This window comes from Pygocentrus nattereri, chromosome 28 (assembly GCF_015220715.1).
Source record: "Pygocentrus nattereri isolate fPygNat1 chromosome 28, fPygNat1.pri, whole genome shotgun sequence".
Classification (NCBI taxonomy): domain Eukaryota; kingdom Metazoa; phylum Chordata; class Actinopteri; order Characiformes; family Serrasalmidae; genus Pygocentrus; species Pygocentrus nattereri.
Window position 1 is genome coordinate 17,989,169 of NC_051238.1, and position 22,424 is coordinate 18,011,592.

Sequence of the window (22,424 nt, forward strand, 5' to 3'; positions counted from 1 at the left end):
TGCACGTCCATGGATGGCTGAGCCCTTTCAATAAGATTCAGCATGGGGAACGCCTCCTCTCCTTCTTTCTATTCCGGAGAATCAGAGGACAAGGCCCTCTGCTGGCAAAATGAAAGATTCTGAACTTTTTTGGGTACTGGGGTATTCACTTCTGCAGACTCTGAGGAAGATCAAAAGAAAACAAATGGAAAAGGCAAATCATTCAGTGGTTTCAAAGAGTTTGGATTTTCTGAATCTTCTTTACAAGACAGCAGAGCAAGTGAACTGGTGCAAGAGAGTGGAATTCAAACAGAAAGCTGGTGAAGTCCCACTGAAACAGGTGGACATTTATCTTGGATTGATGGAGGATGTAAATTTGATGGTGTGGTTAAGAGAGCAATGGGCAGTGAATTCCTGAGTGAACAGAATGTTTAACTGGAGCAACATATTGTTCCAAAGAAGCAGTAGGCTAGCAGTGTTGGCAGCAGTTAGACAATGAGTATTTGGTGTACAATAGATGGGCAAGAGTCCCATCTGAGTCTTAACAACTTAGCAAAATGTTTCAGTTCCAGACTATTATTAAAATAATGTGCAGCACGAAGCTGTTTAGGCCACTATTGACCTTTTGCATACATACATTTTGAATTAGATCCATTACACCATTAGCTTTGAAGATAATGTAGTAATTGCCATGACAATACATTTCTATATGTAAGATTTTAATAACATTTGCAATTTATTATAATTATTTAATACCAGCAATAACAATAATAATATACAGTAGTGATACAGCACACTTAAAAATAGAAGGGCCAAGTAGAACCAAAAAGACTTCTTTGGAGCAATGCCAGGGAATGGCTACTTTTGGTTCCCTAATGTACCTTTCAGCTGAAAAAATTTTCAGGGAACCAAAAGCAGCTCTTCCATGGCATTGCTATTTTTTGAAGCATCATGCTGCAGTTCCTAGGATTCATCTAGAGGGGGCGTTGTCTGCATAGTAATTGAGACAATGTGTTTATATGTGATTAGTAAAAGAACAGATACTGACTCAAAATACACTTATACTCACATGGGCTCGTGCTTTCACAGAGTAGGTGCTTAAAAGGTTTTCTGTTCCTTCTAATTCTAGGAAATTATTGCACTGGGTAATCTACCATACACATCAAACAGAGACTAGGTTATAACTGCAATAAGGCTGTCTTAACTAAAAGCTTGCTACTTATAGCAAATTGATAAAATGTGAGTATGTAAATTTTGAGCAAACTGATAATAAAAAGATATAGCATCACAGTTTAAATTTACTTAGTAGTGCCTTTAGTTTGTACTCAAATGTTTGGATAAGAATGCATAATGTTGATGGTGGTCTTCAGCAAACACAGAGCACATCAAATATTAAAATTGATTAATGAGCAGCATGTGTTTATGAAAATTTACGTGTGTCAACATAAGATGCTTAGCTGTAAACTGTCTCATTAAATCATTAGCACACATGCTTTTTTAGTATTATCTATGTGTACTAATCCTCACCTTATGATGAAGCGAAAAAAGTCTTTCAACTCATGACTACTGTTTGCTAAACCAACTCTAGCCGTTAGGAACACACCAATAAAGGCTCAGACAGTCTATCTTTTTGATGTCATTCCAAACTCAACCTCTACAGGGAGCAAACTTAAATGTGATATTTTATGATTGATTTTAACATATTGGATAAATACACACAGCATAGCAGGACCTATCATTTCCAACAAAATTCATTAGAAAAGTAAATAGACAATTATTAATTACTAGAAAAAATAATAAAATTAAAAAATATATAAAATACTTCCAATATATTTGCATCTTTCTGGTAAAGCTATGGTCCATATGGAGCAGACAAAACATCCACAGAAGCTTACTGTAAAGTTCAAGAGAACGATATAAATGTATATTCAAATCACTGAATGTATCACTATATCATAGACCACTTTGAGGACCACAGGGACATTGACAAGTTCTGGAAAATCCTTAAAAATTTGATGACAGAGCAAGAAGAAACCAGGCTACCAAGAGGCCTATAGCAACATTTAAAAAAAAAACACTGGGTAAATTTCTGGCAGGTACTAGCCACTTATTGCACATGACAACAATCCTCCATATTCTTCAATTGACTAAGACACCGGGTACAACAGAAAACTGAAGTCACTTCCCACAAAAAAAGATCATCCAAGCGCATCTTTACACAGGCCAACTGTTTCATACACATTAACCTGCTTTAAAAATTTAACACCTTAAAGCCTCAGTAGCAACTTTATGTAACCAGTAAGTCTAATAACACTGGCACAGTGCTTTAAATGGCTTCAGTAAAGAGGCCATTTATTTGTTCACAATCTTGTCAGGACTCAGTTCTAGTTAACATAACATTCAAATGAAGCAATGTTTTAATTCTCCTGCTAGATGATTAACAGTACATTGATAATCTCATGACTAAGATCATGGGCATCTGCCAAAACTAAAGTTTGACAAGTAGGCTGTGGCTTCGTTGACATCTCATTGTGTCAATAAGGATGTGTATACTTTGCTGTGTGTGTGAAGCTAGAAGCTGTAGGATCCTTAGATCCTGTGCACAGTGTGTGTGTGTGTGTGTGTGTGTGTGTGTGTGTGTGTGTGTGTGTGTGTGTGTGTGTGTGTGTGTGTGTGCGTGCATGTGCGCACACCTACACAGACATGCTTGTTTTTGTACAAAGTTAGGACATATGTCCCATATATATATATATATATGGGACATATTTCCTAACAGAAACAAAGAGATTGTGTAGCCCTTTTAGTTTTGAACAGCGAAAAATAAGGAACTGTGAAAAGCACTTGGCAAATTACAGAGTTTTATTAGTCTTGACATTGAAAATTAAGCTTGTTTTCTCTGTTTTTCCTGCAAAATCAGGACATTTTTGTCCTGAAAATGTGCAAAAAACACATGCACACATGAATGCTTTGTTTCTAAGCAGGTGTGTTTCCTGATAACGCCTGATAACTTGTGTAAAAGGCCTAGTTCCAGCCTAATGACTCCTATCAGACTTTCAGATCATCTTTCTTTTCTTTGTCTTTATCTGTTGCACTAGCTTTTCTTCGAACCCTATTCAAACTCCCTCCTTAGGGAATGTGCCACACTTACTTTCTGTTTAGCACCATGTTTTATCCAAATGAACGTCAATGAACACAATGATTTTTGGACTTTTTAACATTTTCAGACCTTCATATTACTGTCATTCAGCAAAGGCAGTCAACCCAGATCGGTATCTAAGTGCCCTATGGCTATATAAGGAGGTTGGAGCAAAGTCTAAGCCAGGCCTTTCTCATGGGTCAGTGATGGCAGAGCACCTGTGCAAAGCTAAGATTGCGGATAAAACCAGTCGCTTTGGAATCGTTTCCAAAACAGGTCATTAAGATGGCAGGAAAAGCAAAAGGCACCTTTTATGGTTTACTTTATGTTACTACTTGTCAGTTGTGCTACATGCTGGTACAAGAGAAATGGCAAGCATGAAGAACATGTGCAAAAAAAACGCTTTGACTAAAAGCAACACAATGTTTAAAAGTGCTAACAAAGTAAAATCAATAACCCTCTATTAGATTTGACTCACAAACCAGTGAGCACTGAATTCAAACATCAAGACCTAAACATATACCTAAACCAGATTAATATCAAATCAGTTTTGACATCCCTCATATACAGTAAACGACATGTCCCAGCAGTTAAGCATGACCATACCAAACTGATGCCATTGAACTAAACAATGGAAGAGTTCCTCTTTAACATCCTGCTGGTTGTAACAGGGCCTGTGGAATACATTAAGTGTCTCCTACTTAGACTGGATCCCAAAGGCTTTCTATACACTCTGCAAACATCCACTTATACTATTAGTGGTGGTTTCGGAGTAGTGCTGGAAGCATCTATTGGAAACCACTGAGTTCAATTTCATGTTAGAATAAACACACACACACAGTGTACACAGTGATTCCATGCACAGCGTATGGTTACACAGTTAAGATGACTCACATCTTAATTTTAAATGTGGGCATTCTAAACTTGTTTTGAATACGGATTTTCCTGAAAACTTGATTTGAATATATTGAAACTTGGCTTGGTTTTAAGGGCATGCACTCACACAGGTGGCATTTTGCATTTCACTCTCCAGGTTTCTTGACTCTATGAGATATGACACTGATTTTGTTCCCTTTAGCAACAAATGAAGTGAAGCCCAGTGAGACATACAGCTTTTATCATAACCAAGGATGAAACTATATATGCCCTTTGCACATTCTGTTTCATGTGGAATCAACTGCAAACAGGAAACAATATAAAATTAAAGTGATTCTTTCAACTCACTGCTCCTGTTTTTAAGTAGCCATGCAGCACTCTTTGCTGCCCACTAAGCCGGAAACCAAAGGAGCTCTTTGCCTTTGACCCCAACTGCACCTTTACCAGACCCTGATGAGTGTTTGAACTTCTACTTTCTGCAAAAGCTACTAAGGGTGTTGAGCTCTGTACTATTAGATTATTAAGGATAAGTTAAGGTTCAGGGAAACGCTGCATGCCACACTGACCTTCTACAACATGAATGGTTCTATACTTAGACCTTCCCTTGTATTGTGTGGCTATATGGCACTTGTAGGCCCATTAGTCTTTTGAGCAGAACAGGAAGTCAACAGTTAATAAAAGATACAAGAAAGTGGGTCCTTTTCACAATGGCTGTGTGATTTCATAACTTGTGCCATGAAGTCTGCACTCTTGTGTAGAAGCAGATAACAGACGGATTTTTAAAGGTTTGTTACACAAACAGCATTCAAATGGTTCTTTGTGTTGTCACAATTCTATAACCATCACTTCTATTAAGGAACTCTAGAAGAAACATTCTGCAGGAATGGATATCAATGTGGGTATCTTTTAACCATCTATATGTTCCCTGTAATTCTGTGTGTGTGCTGTGTTGTGACCCTGTGTTGAGCTGCTAGTGAGCAACGAGGGGAAAGACAACTCACACCTCTGCACAAAGACCACTGTGCTGAGATCAAATGGACAGCACTAATGCAGCTTCCTTGATACAAAAGAAAACATCTGCCACAACGAAAGCACAATTTTGTAAATGTTGTCTATAAATGCCTGAAAGCAGGTCTGCTTAAAGTTAAATAAACCTATCGTCAATGGTATTGAAGGAAAAAATGCATAGGGGATAAACTGAAGGGCCTCCAAACCAGGTGGGAATCGCAGTTTATACTTCCACTGTGAAAAGTGGTTGAAGGCATACAACAAATGAGAGCAGGTAAAAGTCTGAGTTGTGGCAGTACTTCGTTTTGTATGAGTAGCTTAGTAAACAGGTTTTGGACACTGCATAAATGTGCACTATATGGGCAAAGGCAAATATACGACGGTCACAATTATGTGGTAGGGCGCTTTTTTCTCTGCCCATATAAATATAAAGCCTAGCTTCCGACGACTTAAGTGCAGCATCCATTTTCTTGCCCACCTCGCCCTCCTCCTCACTCAGCGTGTTTTGACTCGACACTCTCACGCGTGCTTCCTGGTTGAAGTCGGGCAAGCTCACTTCACACTTCTTTCTGCCTCTCGAACTTTTTCTCCCCGTCGCCGCTTGTTCTACCTGTTTAACCTCTGCCATTACAGCTTTCAGAAAAAGTTTCTCAGAAGAGCTTTGGAGAATGGATTACTGCTTAAATCGCGAGCGAATCGGGCACTCACAGTATCAGGAAGAGCGTTGAGACAAACGGCTGAGGAGAATCTTCAGAAGAAGGACTCGAGGCGGGCATCAGGACATACATGCACGGGTCATCGCTTTCATGACTGCTGTGTTCGCTTAATCCTAAAGAAAATGTCGGATTCAATGTCGAGTTTTCTGCACATAGGGGACATCGTGTCCCTCTATGCTGAAGGGACTGTGAATGGCTTTATAAGTACTCTGGGGTGAGTGACTTTAATATGTTCTCTTCCTGCTACAGTGAAACTTCTTTTCGGGTATACTGTATTTAAATCATTACTTGTGTAATTACACTATCTGCGTTTTATGAAGTGAATTCCTTTCCTTCCAGACCTGATTTGCTGTGGCACATTGCCCAAAGCTCAGGTGCATTAACTACCTGTATGCTGTCTGTCGGCCTTCATACTGGAATGAGAAATATCACAACTGTCAGTCAGCTAGCTGTGACACTGAGTTCTGTATCTCGGCCAAAGTACTTGCCATTTCTCCGAAAAATGGCTTAAGCAAGCTACTAGCTACTGCTGGGCGGTATGTTGTCTTTACCGGTATATCGGTGTGTAGTATAGTTCTGTACTACGGCTGGTTTTAGCTGTATTGAAAACTTTGCTGACTGCAAGTAATGTCATTTGAGCCTGGGTCGAATTGTTTTCACAGCGGAATTGCATCAACTATTCAAAATTCCTGTATAATTCAATTAGGGGAGGGCAATATGATGAAAATATCACAATACATTTTCACGATACACCACAATGTATCACAACTTTTTGTTTTCCAGAGGTTTGCTCAGGAAAAGCATATTGTGGGGCGATGTATCACGATAACAATAAAATATTGTCATATTGACCACCGCTGGCTGAGATGTTAGCAGGGTTTTCTTAGGGTGCTATTTTGTCTTACAACTCCTTTCTTGTCCCTCTGCCATAAGCTTTATCTCAAATCTGTCGTACAGCAATGTTTCAGGCATCAGGCAGCATATCCATAAGAATTTAATACAGTAGCTTGTACAGTGTGAGGTAACTTCTAAAGCTTATAAAATACTTTCGATGTCTGGTTCCCATCACTCTTCAATTCTGTCTCAGTAAGTTCCTCTAGAACAGAATAGAGCACTTTACGTCAAATCTCTCTTTACATTTGAACTATTTCATTGATTTAAAAAAATGGTGGAATTGATCTTTGGAAAACAATTAAAAATACACACAAATTACTAAAACTTGAGTAAATCATTAAATTATTAGCAATTATAGTAAATAGTAATATCTAATTTACTTTCTGGAAAATGCTTTCTCCCTTGTTAATGTTTACAGTGCTGTCTAAGGTTCTTTTGGTGTAATGAATTAGGTGTAAAGAGAAGCAGAACAGAGCAAAAGACTCTGATCAAGACCAGCTATGTCAGGTTTATAATGCATTCTGTTAGCATAGCAGTATTCAGGAAGCATGAATTCATTAACTTTATTAATGCAAACATAAATAGAAATATGTACAGACAGTCAAGGCGATTCAATGACAGCACATAACTGACTGAACCAGACTGATTCAGTACTGACTCATCTTTGGTTCTTAGTAAGCAAAAAGAAGACTTTGAACAGCACACCTTACTAGGCTTAACCCATATTGTAGGGCTTAGGATAGAATAGCGTGGGATGGGCACTATGAGGATATTTTCATTATCATAATAAATTATGTCACAATACACGTTTCTGAGCATATCGTGGATGTCAGTAGTGCTTAAAACACCGGCTAACTACATGTTTCATTACAAATTAGCAAAATTAGTCCTGTTGAATTAAATTTATTGCAGTGCACTTTATAAAACCTTGAATAAAAGTCATTGTAACTGCAGAGTATATAGTATTTTTGCATGCAACACTAAGAGTCCTATTTTGTCTGTTCCAACTTACTAAATCTCAGAAAAATTATATCATGATGCGTGTTGTGTATCATAAAAATGTTAATGAGAATGTTTGCCATATGCCCAACATCTAGACTAGCATCAGTTTAGAGAGAAGGGAATAACAAGTAGGTTATAAGAGTTCTGCAGTAACACTTTCATTCATGTGATTTTAAAGGCAAAAGCAGAGTGAGGAGTGAGAAGTGAATAGTGGGCCCTAATCCAGATAGTCTCTCACTGTATGGTGGACTACTATTGTTCTCTGGTCAAGGGGAAATACCTCTGTTGCTTTTGGATGTGGCCCCATAGGCTAAGCAATCAAAGGCACTGGCAGCTGGCAGAGAAACAGCTGTTAATCAGCCTGCAAGGCTGGCTTGCATTCATACTGTAAAAAAATAAAAAATCAGGTTAACTACCTTTTAAACATTTTCAGCTTAGTTTATTCAAAAGTTGTCCTTTTTTAAAAAAATGCAAAACACCTTTAAGTACAGCATCCCTTTTAGGTCAACAAAACATTTTAAATTGAGCTAACGTGAATGTAATTGCCACCTTAGAAGCTCAAGCTCTGTTTTTACACAGTTCCTCCCGAATTTAGTCATTGTCATTTTCCAAGAACTGAGTACTAATACACCAAAATTAAGCAAATGTTTAGGAAGCCAACCCATGTTTTTTGAGTAGCTTAACTGTACAGTTGTGATGCTAAGAGAACTAAGAAAAAAGGTTATGCCTAAGGTTGATTTACATTTTGTACAGATAAGTTGACAAGACTTTTATTTACAGTGCAGAAATGCTGTGCATCACAGCATCCTCACCAGTTGCAAGGTGTAATTTGTTATCTATTTGGAAAGATGTTTTTTGTCATTTTTGTCATTTTTTTTCTTCACACTGACAATTATAGCTCCTGGTTTTCACCAGCACATAATACACATTTGAAATGGATTTCTGGGCACAGATTTTTATGGTTTCAAATCTCCATTCACTGTTTTGGGAAAACCACGCCCTTTATATTTAGTGCAAGGTTATTCCTTCGACCGGAATTTAATTTTGATTTTACAAATGAGGAATGGAGTCAGCCTGGCAGAGCGCCATTTGATTTGATATAGTATTATTATATAGTATAACTTAATGTCTGTCAGGAGCATGGAACAAGGACATAGGGTCACAGGAGCTCAAACAGAAACATTTTTGAAACTAGAATCTGTCTGAGCACTGATTCTGATTTTCTTAATGACTAATGGGTGTTTCATGGGGACATTCAGTTGATTTTTGTATTTTGCTTTCACAGGTTGGTAGATGACCGCTGTGTAGTGGAACCAGCAGCTGGAGACCTGGACAACCCTCCCAAGAAGTTCAGGGGTATTTTAGATATATCTTCTCTTGTCTTTTTCCTACAATCTGCATTTTTATCAATGCGGCTAAAATCTTGCATTCATCATGTTAGAGAGCTGTCATTTCCTTTACTGTTGGTTTAGTGGGGTACTGCTAGCCCATGAGCCTTCAAACCACAGTTTCACTAGTGTAACTGTACAGTGTTTACTGTACTGTTTACTGTGTTCGGTGTATTTTTGTGAGATCCAGTGACCAGCTGAAATTACCCTAATAATACACTTATTAGTTACAGAGAAACAGACAACCTTTAACACAAAAATCTCTTAAAGAAACCTCACAGCAATACAAATTCCTTAAAAATAAGAACCCTTCTGAAAATGCACATTGTTGCAGTGATGTTATCACTGTATTAGTTCATGTACAGTGTATTATGATGTGTATAGTATAGGATAATTTACCATTTATGTTTTCAGTAACAGGTTCAAGTTAGTTTGTTTGACTTTATTCTATGAGTTCTGTAAGAACTGTGTGCATTTCTGTTATAATGCCTGTTTTTATGCCTTTCCGGGGTTTGATCTGACAGGCCAAACCACAGCCAGAAACCACAGTTTGAGTGTGTGTGCAGTTGAACGCCTATGTCAGTGATGGGTGCACCTTAAAGGGCCCATATCCTATGTTTCTACTGTATTATAAAAATGTATATTGACTGATTGGCTGCACTGTATCATGCCTCATTCAAATGCAATGAGCACTCCATGCTGTATAACTTCAGCACAAATGGGTGGGGCTAAACTGATGTAGGCAGATTTAAGGAAGGCATCAGAAAAACAATGATTTCAAAATGTTTGAAACTTAAACTTAAGTCTTTTCATGTTGCAGTGAACTCTTTGCTTGTTAAAAGCAAAGGAAATTTGAGTCCTTCAAAGTAGCTGAACTGAATAATTAGAATATGCGTCTGGTTTCTTTTAGACATTTAATGCATCACTTTGTCTTATGTGGGAGATATCACATAGTCAGCATAGTGTGACGGCATTTTTTTTCCCTGAGACTCAGTGGTTGAGGAAATGAGGGACTGTAAAATGTAGTCAGGTGAAAGGCAAAAGAGTTTCCTCAAAAACAGAGAAATAGTTCAAGTTTGTAAAAAGAGGCATACTGAGCATGTTGTAATCAAATGTCTGTGCTTATTGGTTCAAGTCTTAAAGACAAGCACTGAAGTAGTTATTCATAGAAGTAATCCATTACAGTTTACTAATTACTTTTCTCAAACTGTAATGGAAATGCATTGCTTGTGACTTTCTGGAAAAAGTATCTCACTCATTACTTTAGTTCTTAAAGTCATAGAAATTTGTACCAGCTTGAAAATACAAGCGAAAACCCAATAACAGTGGTTGTATTCAAGCAGTCGATTCAAGTGAAATCTTTATGAACTAAATGCCATGCTTATAGAACTGTTCTTGAATGAAGAACGTCAGGTCTTTCTTCAACACAAGGATTATGTCCCTCTGTTTTGTGTTATCTACTAAAAAGATTGTTTGCTGAGTTTATGGCTCAAATGCTGCAGATAATAAATAGAGGAAATTCATGTTTTAAATGCAATTCATGTAACTAATATTCTTCTCTTGGAGAAATAACATAGTTTTTATTAAATCAGTAACTGTAATGTGATTATGAGAATTTAAAGTGTAAGTAATTCCACTGCTTTGTTACAAGAGAAAGTAATTGCATTACTGAAACATGCTACTTTGTTCCGTGTGACACTTAACACTTTTAAAGACATAATAGTGTGGTGTCTTTGAGCCTGGCTGTGTAGCCTTGTGGTTAGGCACCAAGCATTGAGTTGTAAGCTGTATGTGTGGTTGCCAATAAAACCATCAAGTGTCAATTTTCCATTAAGCTTATTTGCAAAACTTCTTTGCTGACACAACAGTAGGTGGCTTTAGAGGGCCTTGCCTACAGACACAGTAGGTAACCTTGGTTTTGCAGACCAGTTCTATCAGTCTCTCAAATGATATACACACATCACATGAATGAACATTATTAGTGAACATTTTTAATTTTGAAATTCATGTTTCCACCTGTAGGCCCGTGCTGACACATCAAAATGTATTTTTGTTACTTGTTTATGGATATACTAGTCATGAGCTGCTTTCCTCATGTTTTACAATGAATCTGATAGATGCAGCTTTCTCAACACACCTGCTTCCTTTATTTGAAGTTCTGTGTAATGCATAGTGACGCATTCTGAATAAATTTCCTTTTAAGTATTTGTCATAGTTCAATATTGACCAGTGTGAGAAACAGATCAGTACAACCTGTAGTACTGTTAAAAGCTCTTAAAAGGTATAAAATTTTAAATGTATTTGTAGTAATTAAAGAAAATGAGCATATTTCTGCTCACCAAACAAAAAAAGAACAGAAACATCCAAAAACAAACATATATGAGAAAATGTTTATTGCCTAGACAAGTCTAGACAAACAAGCTTAAAAAGTGAAACAAAATGATTCCTATGATCTGTCTTTGGCAGACTGTCTCTTCAAGGTCTGTCCTATGAACCGGTATTCTGCTCAGAAGCAGTTCTGGAAAGCCAAGCAGGCCAAACATGAGAAAGACAAGATTGCAGATGTGGTACTTCTTCAGAAACTGCAGGTGAGGTCCAGAAGTAGAATATTATTACATAAAATGTGTTAGAACATGTGCTCTTGGTACCGTGTGCAGTGAGTTTTGTTGTGACATGTATGTTGCACATTAAATGCTTTGTCACTGTTGTCTCTCAGCATGCATCCAACTTGGAACAGAAGCAGAATGAGACAGAGAACAGGAAGGTTCATGGTGACGTAGTTAAGTACGGCAGCGTCGTTCAGGTAGGAATCTGCATAATTTTGTAATAAATGTAATTACTTGCGTGTAATTAAGGTCATTTATTCATTCACAAATCCAACCAAAGCAACTTTGCTGGCTTATCTACATGAGACCTTCCCTTGTCTTTATCATTATGACAGATATATCAAAATATATCAAAGAAGTGATTAAGCATTAGCTTCAAACAAACACAAAAGGATTTGGGTGGGAAATGCGTTGTGCAGTTTAATAGCAAAATGGTTTTCAAATGGGAAAGCGGAGAGCAAGTGCGATAAGCTTGTCTGCTAAGTTGTGAAACATACAACCAAAGTCTTCAGTTCAACAGAACAATAAAATGATGGCGCATTTCCTCACTGCTAGTCAAGACAGTTACTGATAAAGTACGAGCAGCTGTACTTACAGGGTAGGAAACAGACTCTTCCCTGATACTGCACAGTGTCTTAAAATAAAAGAAAAATTCCAAAGTGTCTTTTGATTCCTGTGCGCTACAACTACCACGAAGAAACCCAGCACACATATGTCAGATAATTAGGTTACTGTGAGCCATAATGTTTTAAAAATGTATTTCAACCAAAGTACTTGTCATAACTTTATATGGAATTCCCCACCGATAAATTCTTCACTTTATCACTTTATCAGCAGTATTGAACTGACTCAAATCTGTGTACTCCTGAAGCAACTTGGTCTTGGATACCTTGCTTCAGTTTGTATGTTTATTTATTTAAGTGCACATTAAGCACTTTCTTTAGGCCTTTATTTGACTCAAATATTTTAATGACATTAATCAAATAAAATATTTTTGTAGTAACCCTGTCATCAGATTAAGTAGGATGCTGTTGGCTTTCTGTATGCGAAATGTTGAGACTGTGTTGAACTGCTATTAAGCAATGAGGAGTGAAGGGGGAGGGGTGAGAAACCTGTGCTGTAAAAACCTCTCCTCAAAGACAACTGTGCAGAAATAAAATACACAGCACTATTTTAGCTTTCTGTATATCATCACGTACAACGGCCACAAACACAATAAAACTCTATAACTTTTATAAATGTTGACCCTTTTCCTCACCTACGGAGACGAAAATCCAGTTTCTCGCTTGTCACAAATTTTCAGCTGTAGTCCATGAAGCCACTCTCTCAAAAATGAAGGTTCCTTTCAACATACAATTTTGTCTTCAGTACCTTTAGTTAGGGAATATAATTGTATCATATTCCATTGCAGTTATGTTTTTTTTTAAGTTGCATTGACCCTGTCTTGACTTCAGGCTTTTTTAGTTTTATATATATATAGTGAAAAAGCATTTAGAGGCATTAAGAGGCCAGAGCTCATAGTTTTATTACATATTCTATAAGCTAAGAAAAGCTCCACCAGTTTGCATTGAAGTCCCTGTAGTTAATCAGTAGTAAGTCTTACTACGTAATGAGCTGGGGAGTTTAATGGGTTAAAGGCTATGTTCACATAGGCTGAAGTAGCATAAATCAGTTATTTTGTGACACAGATATGACTTTTTCAGAGTTGTGCGGTCACTGAAATCTAACCTGAGCAACTTTTATATGTGGTCCTTGATGAGATGCACATCCAGTTTGTGGCTGCACAACCTTAATGAGAACACTCAGATCAGTTTTCTTGTGTTTTCTTTTTTTCACTGCACATGCTCCATCATTCACCGTTAATGTGGAAGCACCACTGAGATGGTTGTTTTTTAAGTTTGAGTCCCCCAGTGATTTTGAGTGCAGTTTCTGTGTTTTATCAGCTCCTGCACATGAAGAGCAATAAGTATTTGACAGTAAATAAGCGCTTGCCGGCCCTGCTAGAGAAGAACGCTATGCGTGTCACTCTGGATGCTACAGGCAACGAGGGCTCCTGGCTGTTCATCCAGCCGTTCTGGAAGCTCAGGACAAATGGAGACAATGTAACTTACTACAGCACACACCACACACACACACACACACACACACACACACATTTTCACAAGCTATACAAATGCATGCAAATTCAGCTCCACTCCTTTAAACAAGAGTCCCTGATTTACAAATCCTCTTAATATTACAGAGTGTAGAAAGCCTGTGTGTTTTTAATGTGCTGAATTTGCTGTTCTTCAGGTGGTGGTTGGTGACAAAGTCATTCTGAATCCAGTCAATGCAGGACAGCCTCTGCATGCCAGCAACTATGAGCTCGCTGACCATTCTGGCTGCAAAGAGGTTGGGCCTGCTCATTTAACTTCTGTTACATTGTGATTAAAGTCCTTTTTGGAACGTCTGTCAGTGTTGATTATTGCGAGTTTCCTGAATATTTTTGAATAATACAAGAAACGTATTTTATTCGTGTAGACATTATGTGCACTTTTGTGCCAAAAAATGATGATACATTGCTTTTTTAGTGAAAGAGAATTTGCTTAAGTTGAGTGGAAAAGATTATATTTCAACCAGATTCCTGAGTAAGACTGAGTCTGTCCCCTACAGGTCAATTCTGTGAATGGCAACACTTGCTGGAAGATCAACCTGTTTATGATGTTCAGTGACCACAAAGATGAAGTTCTTAAAGGAGTAAGTGACTTTATTGGAAGAAAAAGTTTATAACCTCATGTGTAAATGAAGCTGTCTGTTCACTGACTCATGCTTTTTTCAGCTTTGTAAAAGAGTTTGGGAGTCAGTAAAGAATCTTTTAGCCATGAAGTTTACATAGGTAGTACATTCTCCCTTCATTATTGTAATGTGTCATTGTAATGTTGAACTGAGGGTTCACTCGTTTTGTTGTAGGGTGATGTAGTTCGACTCTTCCACGCAGAGCAAGAGAAGTTTTTAACCTGTGATGAGTACAAATCCAAGTTGCATGTTTTCCTGCGTACAACGCTGCGCCAGTCTGCTACCTCAGCTACCAGCTCTAATGCTTTATGGGAAGTGGAGGTACTGTAGGAGTTTGTACATCATTTAAAGTACATTTTACTGAATATTTTGATGTTATGGAGAGTTCGCAATTTTTCACAATTTAACATGTACAAAAATGTGCGTAAATATATTGCATAAAATGAAAACTAATACCTCAGTAGTTTATGTCATGCAGATTACATGCCTAAATCATCTCACATTTGCTTTAAACTTGAATTTTCAAGTGGACTTTGTGTTTCTTTTCATTTTTCTTATATTTTTGTGTTCCACTTATGACATTAGTGTGGGCTTGTGTACCATGTAATACAGTTTACCAATGTCTCTTCATCCCTTAGAATCAAACAAGCTGCTTTTTTCTGTGCCTTTACATCTGATGTTTGCCAAAGACCCCTGTTCTGAATGGCTGACCAGTCCTGTGCTTCATTTAAAAAGCAGTACGGACTGAAACACTCCTTGTAGCTGGGTGGGCAGAGTTAAAATGTTGTAGGCTGAATAGGCAACTATATATATATTCACTTTAGTGCTATTGTGCGTTCATCACCATGTTATTGTGTTAAGCAGGCTATAACTTCCTCCACAGCTGGTAGCTTTATCAGAAACCTTCCTCAATTGTCAGCTTCTGTCAGCTGTCCATCTAATCCTACCGAATTAGATATTATGACCAAGTTCTTAGAGGATACTTTTCGATCTACTCTAGATAGTGTGGCTCCAGTAAAAAGTAAAATAGTAAGTTTCTCATACAAAGCCCCCCAGTTTTGGAATAATCTTCCTGTTAATGTTCGGGACTCAGACACAGCCTCAGTCTTTAAGTCAAGCCTTTGGTAATTAGTTTTCCCTGTCAGATCTAGACCTGCCGGAGTCTCTGCTGCTCTGTTAATACTGTAATCTGTGATCAGTCACTCATTACAGAACTCACTCTAACTGTATGTTTTTTCCTTTCTTTGCCGAGTTGAACAGCTGCCCGTACTGTGCGTCTGATGCTGTTGCCTCTTCTGCCTTGATCGGGTGCCCACTGCTCGCCAGCCTTCTGGACCGGCTTGACCACCATTGAGCTTCTTGCTGTACATAGCTGTGCAATCCTCATCCTCAGATGCTGCTGCTGCTGCCATTGCATAATCATAGACTAATCAAATTAACCACTGCCCCACCTGTTTTTCCCGCTTTGTACTATAATACTTTATACTAACAATGTTTGCTATCTTGCGGCACGGTGGTGTGGTGGGTAGCGCTGTCGCCTCACAGCAAGGAGGGCCTGGGTTCGATTCCCCTGCCGGGTGACCAGGGTCCTCTCTGTGTGGAGTTTGCATGTTCTCCCCGTGTCTGCGTGGGTTTCCTCCGGGTTCTCCGGTTTCCTCCCACAGTCCAAAGACATGCAGTCAGGCGAATTGGACATGCTAAATTGCCCCTAGGTGTGAATGTGTGAGTGACTGTCTGTGTCTGTCTGTCTGCCCTGCGATGGACTGGCGACCTGTCCAGGGTGTATCCTGCCTTTCGCCTGAAGACTGCTGGGATAGGCTCCAGCACCCCCCCCGCGACCCTGACGGAGAAGCAGTTTGGGAAATGGATGGATGGATGGATGTTTGCTATCTTGTATCGACCAGAGGAGGAAGGGTTCCCCTTCTGAGTCTTGGTTCCTCTCAAGGTTTCCTCCTCCCTCCCTTAGGGAGTTTTTCCTTGCCGCTGTCGCAACTGGCTTGCTCATGGGGGCCTGGACCCGGATTTTCTTTCTGTAATCCTGATTTTTCTGTAAAGCTGCTTTGCGACAACACCTGTTGTAAAAAGCGCTGTATAAATAAACTTTGCTTGCTTGCTTGCATACTTTTTATGGATATGTTTGTTAAGCTAGTCTGAGATTATTTAACATGAGGTGGTTTGATGATTTAGGCATGGAGTTTACATGATGGTAATTAGCTGACTGAAAGCTTCTATTCGTGTTATCTACATTAGCTGTGTTTTTTTTCTGTAGGTGGTGCATCATGATCCCTGTAGAGGAGGAGCAGGCCATTGGAACAGTCTCTACCGCTTTAAACATCTGGCAACAGGCAACTACCTTGCAGCAGAGGTATAACAGCCATTTTAAGATCTGAAAGCCGCCTGCCATTTTTTTCTGAGACTAGGTGTGATTGTTTGATGGTTTTATATATTTTTTTTTTGTATCAGGAGAACCCTGGCTACAAAGGGGACAGCAGTGAAGTGCAACAAGTGGTAGGCCTGTATTTTAAAACAGTGGTTCACCACAGTGACATTCAATGACATTCAGAGTTACTATGTAACATTTCTGTGGTCATTTTTCTCCAGTCATTCTACTCATGGCTTTATTTATGTTTTTATGTGCTCTTCAGACAGACACCGAGAGTAAAAGGAGCAATAAGAGGAGCATGGGTGAGAGGATTAAATATAAGCTGGTTGCGGTGCTTCAGGGTAATGACATTGCCTCCCTTTTTGAGCTGGATCCCACTACACTGCAGAAGACAGACTCATTCGTACCAAGGTGTTGTGCTGTTGCTCTTTGGACAAATTCTGATGAGACCTTACATTGATGATTACATGATAACATCTGTCTGAGAGTTTAGGCTGTATTGACCCAGTCTCTTTGTTTTTAAATGGTAACTTATAGCTCTGTCCTTGTTCTTCTATTTTGTCTTTGTTATCCTCCTTACAGAAACTCTTATGTGCGATTACGTCACCTGTGCACAAACACATGGATCCAGAGCACCAATGTGCCCATTGACATCGATGAAGAGAGGCCTATTCGTTTAATGGTGAAAACCTTTGTAGTGTTTTGTGTCAGCCAATCATCATCCTCCAAAAGAAGTTTAATGATTAATAGTTTAATTTAAAGCTAAATCTTTTTGAATGGAGTTCAGGAATTAAATGATTTTCAGTAACTGTTTATTTATAAATTGTAAAGTTTGTTATTTCATGGAAAAATATATATCTGATTTACATTGGTAACTAGATGTATGAAATGCATGTACAGCTGCACGTTTTCATTGTAACCTTGGCACGTGTTGTTTTCTTCCCTTCTCCCAGCTGGGTACTTGCCCCACAAAAGAGGATAAAGAGGCTTTTGCCATCGTCTCTGTGCCTGTCATGGAGATTCGAGATTTGGACTTCGCTAATGATGCCAGTCTCATGTTATGCAACATGGTGGAAAAGTTCAATTCTGGTTTCATCAGTCAGAACGACAGGAGGTAAAATCATCACACAAAAACCACCCTGTGAAAAAAGAAATAAAAAATTTTCTTAAGGGACTCTGAAGTCCATTTATAACATGTGGCTCCATGCGGCTCTTTTCCTGCCCTGTTGCAGCTCCACAGCAGAATTAGATTTTTAAGTAAAAATTAATTAATCCTCATTTGCAGTAAAATAAAGTTCTGCTGTTCATTTTAGCAATAAACAGTCTTAAACACTGTAGTTAATATAGCATTTATTTGATAATTCACCCTGCATGGCGTACAGTCTGCTGGTCACATTGCAACACAGACAACAGTCTTGCTGAGCTAGTATCTAACGAAAAGGCAAAGAGAGAGATAATTTGGAGGCGAATGGAATTATGTGCATTTTTAAGAACTCAGCTGGTTTCCTGATACATTTAATGTGCAACTTGAAACTGTCAAATACTAAGTCGTGAAGCTGAAGCTTCTCGCTCGCCAGTACCTTCTTTGATTTTTCCCATTTCATCTTAAATGGTGTAGCAGTTGCATTCTGGCACCTCAGACATCATTTAAGGTGGATTGGGAAAGTTCAATCAAGAAGCTGCCAATTGAGAAACTGACAATCAGTCTTGTAAAAAGTCGACCGTTGTGAGAACATTTTGAGGAAAAGTTTCCTGCCAGAGATGTGAGAAAAGCAGCTATAGCTGAGCTAAAGCTTAAAGCAGAGCAAAGTAAGTCTGTTTTTGTTTATGTTATGTTTTACAGCATAGTAGGACATTATCACATACTGAGACATATTTATAACCAAAATGGTAAAATAGACATAAAATCAGACTCCCAAGGTGGTTTGATTTTTGCTGAAAGGACAAATTGGCTTTTCTTAACATTTGAGTTGCCCACCTCTGATTCATAACGTTTATGTGGTTTTATATTCCAAAACAAGCTATGATTTATCTTTACATGACTATATTCCAACCTGTCCTTATTCATTAGAGTTAAATAGGCTGCTTTTTATCTATGCCTGTAAGACCGAAATGTGTAAACAAATTTTGTTCTGATTGAGTACAGTGTATTGTGCATCATTTAAAAGGCATTTCAAGCTGAAACAATCATTATAACTTCAACATGACTGAGAGGGGCTAAACTGCTGTGGGCTGTTGTGATTTGGGCCCTCAAAAATGTTGAAAACAGTAATTAGAAGTTTTGACAATAGAGAGCATTAATAATGGTTTATTTTATAAGTTTTGCAGTGTTCTGTTACAAAATGCAGATGTAAAAAATGTTTATGTAGAAGAACAGCACAGCATCATCCTCAGTGTTTTGGTGTCATTGGAAGGCTATATTTAATGTATCTGTGTCTATGGTTCTAAACCACTATTTATGGTTATGCAGAGGGCCATTTCTCCTTGAGAAACATATGCAGAAATAAGGATACTTTGCTGTAGTACTATAGTTAAGCCTGTCTCCTTTTGTGTAGGTTTGCCATTAAGCTGCTGGAGGACCTGGTGTTCTTTGTGGTGGACCAGGTGAACAGTGGGCAACCTGTGCTGGATGTGGTGAATAGCAAACCTAACCGTGAGAGACAGAAACTGATGCGGGAGCAGAACATTCTCAAACAGGTTTTTACTGTTGAAATCTATACCACATCAAACAGCAGGACACCATCTCACTAAAGGTCCGATTGATTACCCAAGTCCATATCCAGCCTTGCCCTTGAGCAATCATTTTTATATACTGCAGGTCCAAATTCAACATGGGCTCTTAATACAGTCGAATTCTTCTATTTATCATCAATTATGATAAATAATTTAACTTAGATTTAACTCTTTCAGATATTTGGAATCATAAAGGCTCCTTTTAAAGACAAAGGAGGGGAAGGCCCTCTGCTGAGGCTGGAGGAACTGTCTGATCAGAAGAATGCTCCCTATCAGTACATGCTCCGACTGTGCTATAGAATCCTCCGCCACTCTCAGGAGGACTACCGCAAGAACCAGGTATAAACATGAGCACAACAGTGCTACAAATGTTTTTATTGGCAGTATTTTCAGGCTGTTTTTGTTTTTTTGAATGCTTCTGTAAAAGTCTTACATGTAAAAGTCTGGATGCACTGTTGAAGGAAGAACCATTTATTGACATAAATTTACATTATGTAGTGGCTCCTAAAACCTCAAAGAGGTTCTTCACACATACACATCTTTTTTAAGGAACAGTCTATTGAGATGCTTTAGGGAAAAAATGGTTCTTCTATGGCATTACTCAAAATAACCTTTTTTTAACCCCTATTATAAGTAGATAATACATGTACAGTATAATATAAACATAATAACAGAAGCTTAAAGCTTCAGAAAGGAAAAGGTTTTGTGGTCCACCAAGTTGCAGGAAGCACTGAGTTACATAGTTTAACCAATTAAATCCTAAAACCAATTACCTGGACCAGATTATTTTTAATTCTAGACTAAAAGTGTTTTTAGTGGTTAATCATCGTTGATATTACAATTTAGTCCTACACTAGGCTTAATCTGTGTCCAGGATTGCGTCCCTATAGGTTTTATTTCTTAGCCTCATAGCTACATAGACTAACTTGCTTCTAACTTTCACAGTAGTTAACAAATAATTCATAGTAAACTTTAGGATTAATAATAATCTAAATCTTGTTAATAAAATTCCCAGAGAGTAAGGGATTTATGTCAGAAGCTTCAAGTTAAAACCTCTTTCTTTCTTATTCTCTTTCTCCACCAGGAGTACATAGCCAAGCAATTTGGTGTGATGCAGTCTCAGATTGGCTATGACATTCTGGCTGAGGATACAATCACAGCTCTGCTGCACAACAACCGCAAACTGCTGGAGAAGCACATTACCAAGACTGAAGTGGAGACGTTTGTCAACCTGGTGCGCAGAAACAGGGAGCCTAGGTTAGTATTTACATATAGACATAATCCACTCATAGGGCTTTTTGAGTAGCATCCAGTTTGATGTATAATAACAATGCTTTACTGAGGATGAAAATAGATAATATTTAAATGAATAACTGTGCCAGTGAACACTAGGTCATTGTCCAGTGTATGCTTTGTTGACTCATTACTTTGTGCTCAAGGTTTTTGGACTACTTGTCAGACTTGTGTGTATCGAATAACGTAGCCATACCAGTGACACAGGAGCTGATCTGTAAGTGTATGCTGGACCCCAAAAACCAGGATATTCTAATCAAAACAGAGTGAGTGCTTTTCTAAACAGTTAAACTATAGGGTTGTAGCTATAGTTACTTTGCTATAGCACTTTCATTAAATATTTTAGTTATATATTGATAAGAATAATCTATTTAACGTAGATGTGTGTATATATGTGTCCAGGCGACGAACCCCTAAGGAGAATCATCACCATGCTGAGTATATTGAAGATTATGGAGACGAGGATGAGGTTTGGTTGATATGGATGGATAAAGCTAATGAGACTCAGGAGAAAAGCATACGGGCACTTGCCCAAGAAGCCAGACAAGGAAATGCTCACGATGAGAATGTATTAACATACTACAGGTATTCTTTCAGAAGTAAAGAAAGAAAAACTTATTTGGATTATAACTGTATATGCTGGTAATCACAGGAGACTGTGGAGTCTTTAAGAAATTGACCTTTGCATCCTTTTGCATTTTATATTCATAAATTTATACTTCTATATGGATCCCAACTAATACAGCTCTTTCTGTCTCAGGTACCAACTAAAGCTTTATGCACGTATGTGCTTGGACCGCCAGTATCTGGCTATAGATGAAATCTCTAAGCAACTGGATGTGGAGCTGATTTCCCTATGTATGATGGATGAGGTTCTTCCATACGACCTGCGGGCCTCTTTCTGTAGGCTCATGCTACATGCTCATGTGGACCGCGACCCTCAGGAACTCGTGACACCTGTAAAATTTGCTCGGCTCTGGACTGAGATCCCCACGTCCATCACCATCAAAGAGTAAGATCACCTTCTCATTGTTACCTAGTAGTAGTTGATTACATTTGACTAACCATGAATTTTCACATCAGTATGGGTATTGCAAAGTAGTGTGCATACCATGTGCAGTAATGTGCATAGTCTTATAATATGTCTAAAGAACCTGTTCAAGCTGAATTTTTCACCTACATTTTTGACTTTCTTACAGTTATGATTCTCATATGGACTACTCGAGGGACAACAAGAAGAACAAGTTTGCCAACACAATGGCTTTCATGGAGGATTACCTCAACCTTGTTCTTCATGATGATCTACCATTTGCTGACGAGGAGAAAAATAAACTGACATACGAGGTACAATCGCGATTACGCTAGCCGAGCTAAAGTTCTTTAGTACTGTACATTGTGCATTAAAAAGGCTTTGCACACAATCACTTTAACCCCATTGTAATACTCATTATTATAGTAAATACATACAAAACAGTGCAGCCCTGCCAATGTATTCTTAAGGTATTGGATTGAATATTTAAGACTGGATCCATCTGCTGGGCCATTTAATGGGGAATTCTCAAATTTTTATGCAATCTTTTGGATAATTCTTTCGTTAAGATGTAAACAGCATCATTCAGAGTGATTTGTAGAGTG

The 22,424-nt window shown here is 38.3% G+C and overlaps 1 protein-coding gene across 3 annotated transcripts in view; it reads left to right on the forward strand.

Annotated features, from left to right (window-relative positions):
• Positions 1-5,728: 5,728 nt before the first annotated feature.
• The window catches only part of itpr3 (inositol 1,4,5-trisphosphate receptor, type 3), a 43,790-nt gene continuing 27,094 nt past the window's right edge, over positions 5,729-22,424 (forward strand). For all 3 annotated transcript variants that reach the window (XM_017721294.2, XM_017721281.2, XM_017721285.2), the window contains exons 1-20: positions 5,729-5,929; positions 8,897-8,967; positions 11,466-11,587; positions 11,716-11,802; positions 13,549-13,707; positions 13,898-13,996; positions 14,258-14,341; positions 14,555-14,701; positions 16,650-16,745; positions 16,844-16,888; positions 17,026-17,174; positions 17,346-17,445; positions 17,717-17,877; positions 19,319-19,460; positions 19,674-19,835; positions 20,581-20,753; positions 20,936-21,055; positions 21,192-21,374; positions 21,550-21,801; positions 21,989-22,133. In XM_017721294.2, coding sequence (XP_017576783.1) covers positions 5,838-5,929; positions 8,897-8,967; positions 11,466-11,587; positions 11,716-11,802; positions 13,549-13,707; positions 13,898-13,996; positions 14,258-14,341; positions 14,555-14,701; positions 16,650-16,745; positions 16,844-16,888; positions 17,026-17,174; positions 17,346-17,445; positions 17,717-17,877; positions 19,319-19,460; positions 19,674-19,835; positions 20,581-20,753; positions 20,936-21,055; positions 21,192-21,374; positions 21,550-21,801; positions 21,989-22,133 — 2,589 coding nt within the window. In that variant the 5' untranslated portion in view covers positions 5,729-5,837. The remainder of the gene's footprint in view (positions 5,930-8,896; positions 8,968-11,465; positions 11,588-11,715; positions 11,803-13,548; positions 13,708-13,897; positions 13,997-14,257; positions 14,342-14,554; positions 14,702-16,649; positions 16,746-16,843; positions 16,889-17,025; positions 17,175-17,345; positions 17,446-17,716; positions 17,878-19,318; positions 19,461-19,673; positions 19,836-20,580; positions 20,754-20,935; positions 21,056-21,191; positions 21,375-21,549; positions 21,802-21,988; positions 22,134-22,424) is intronic.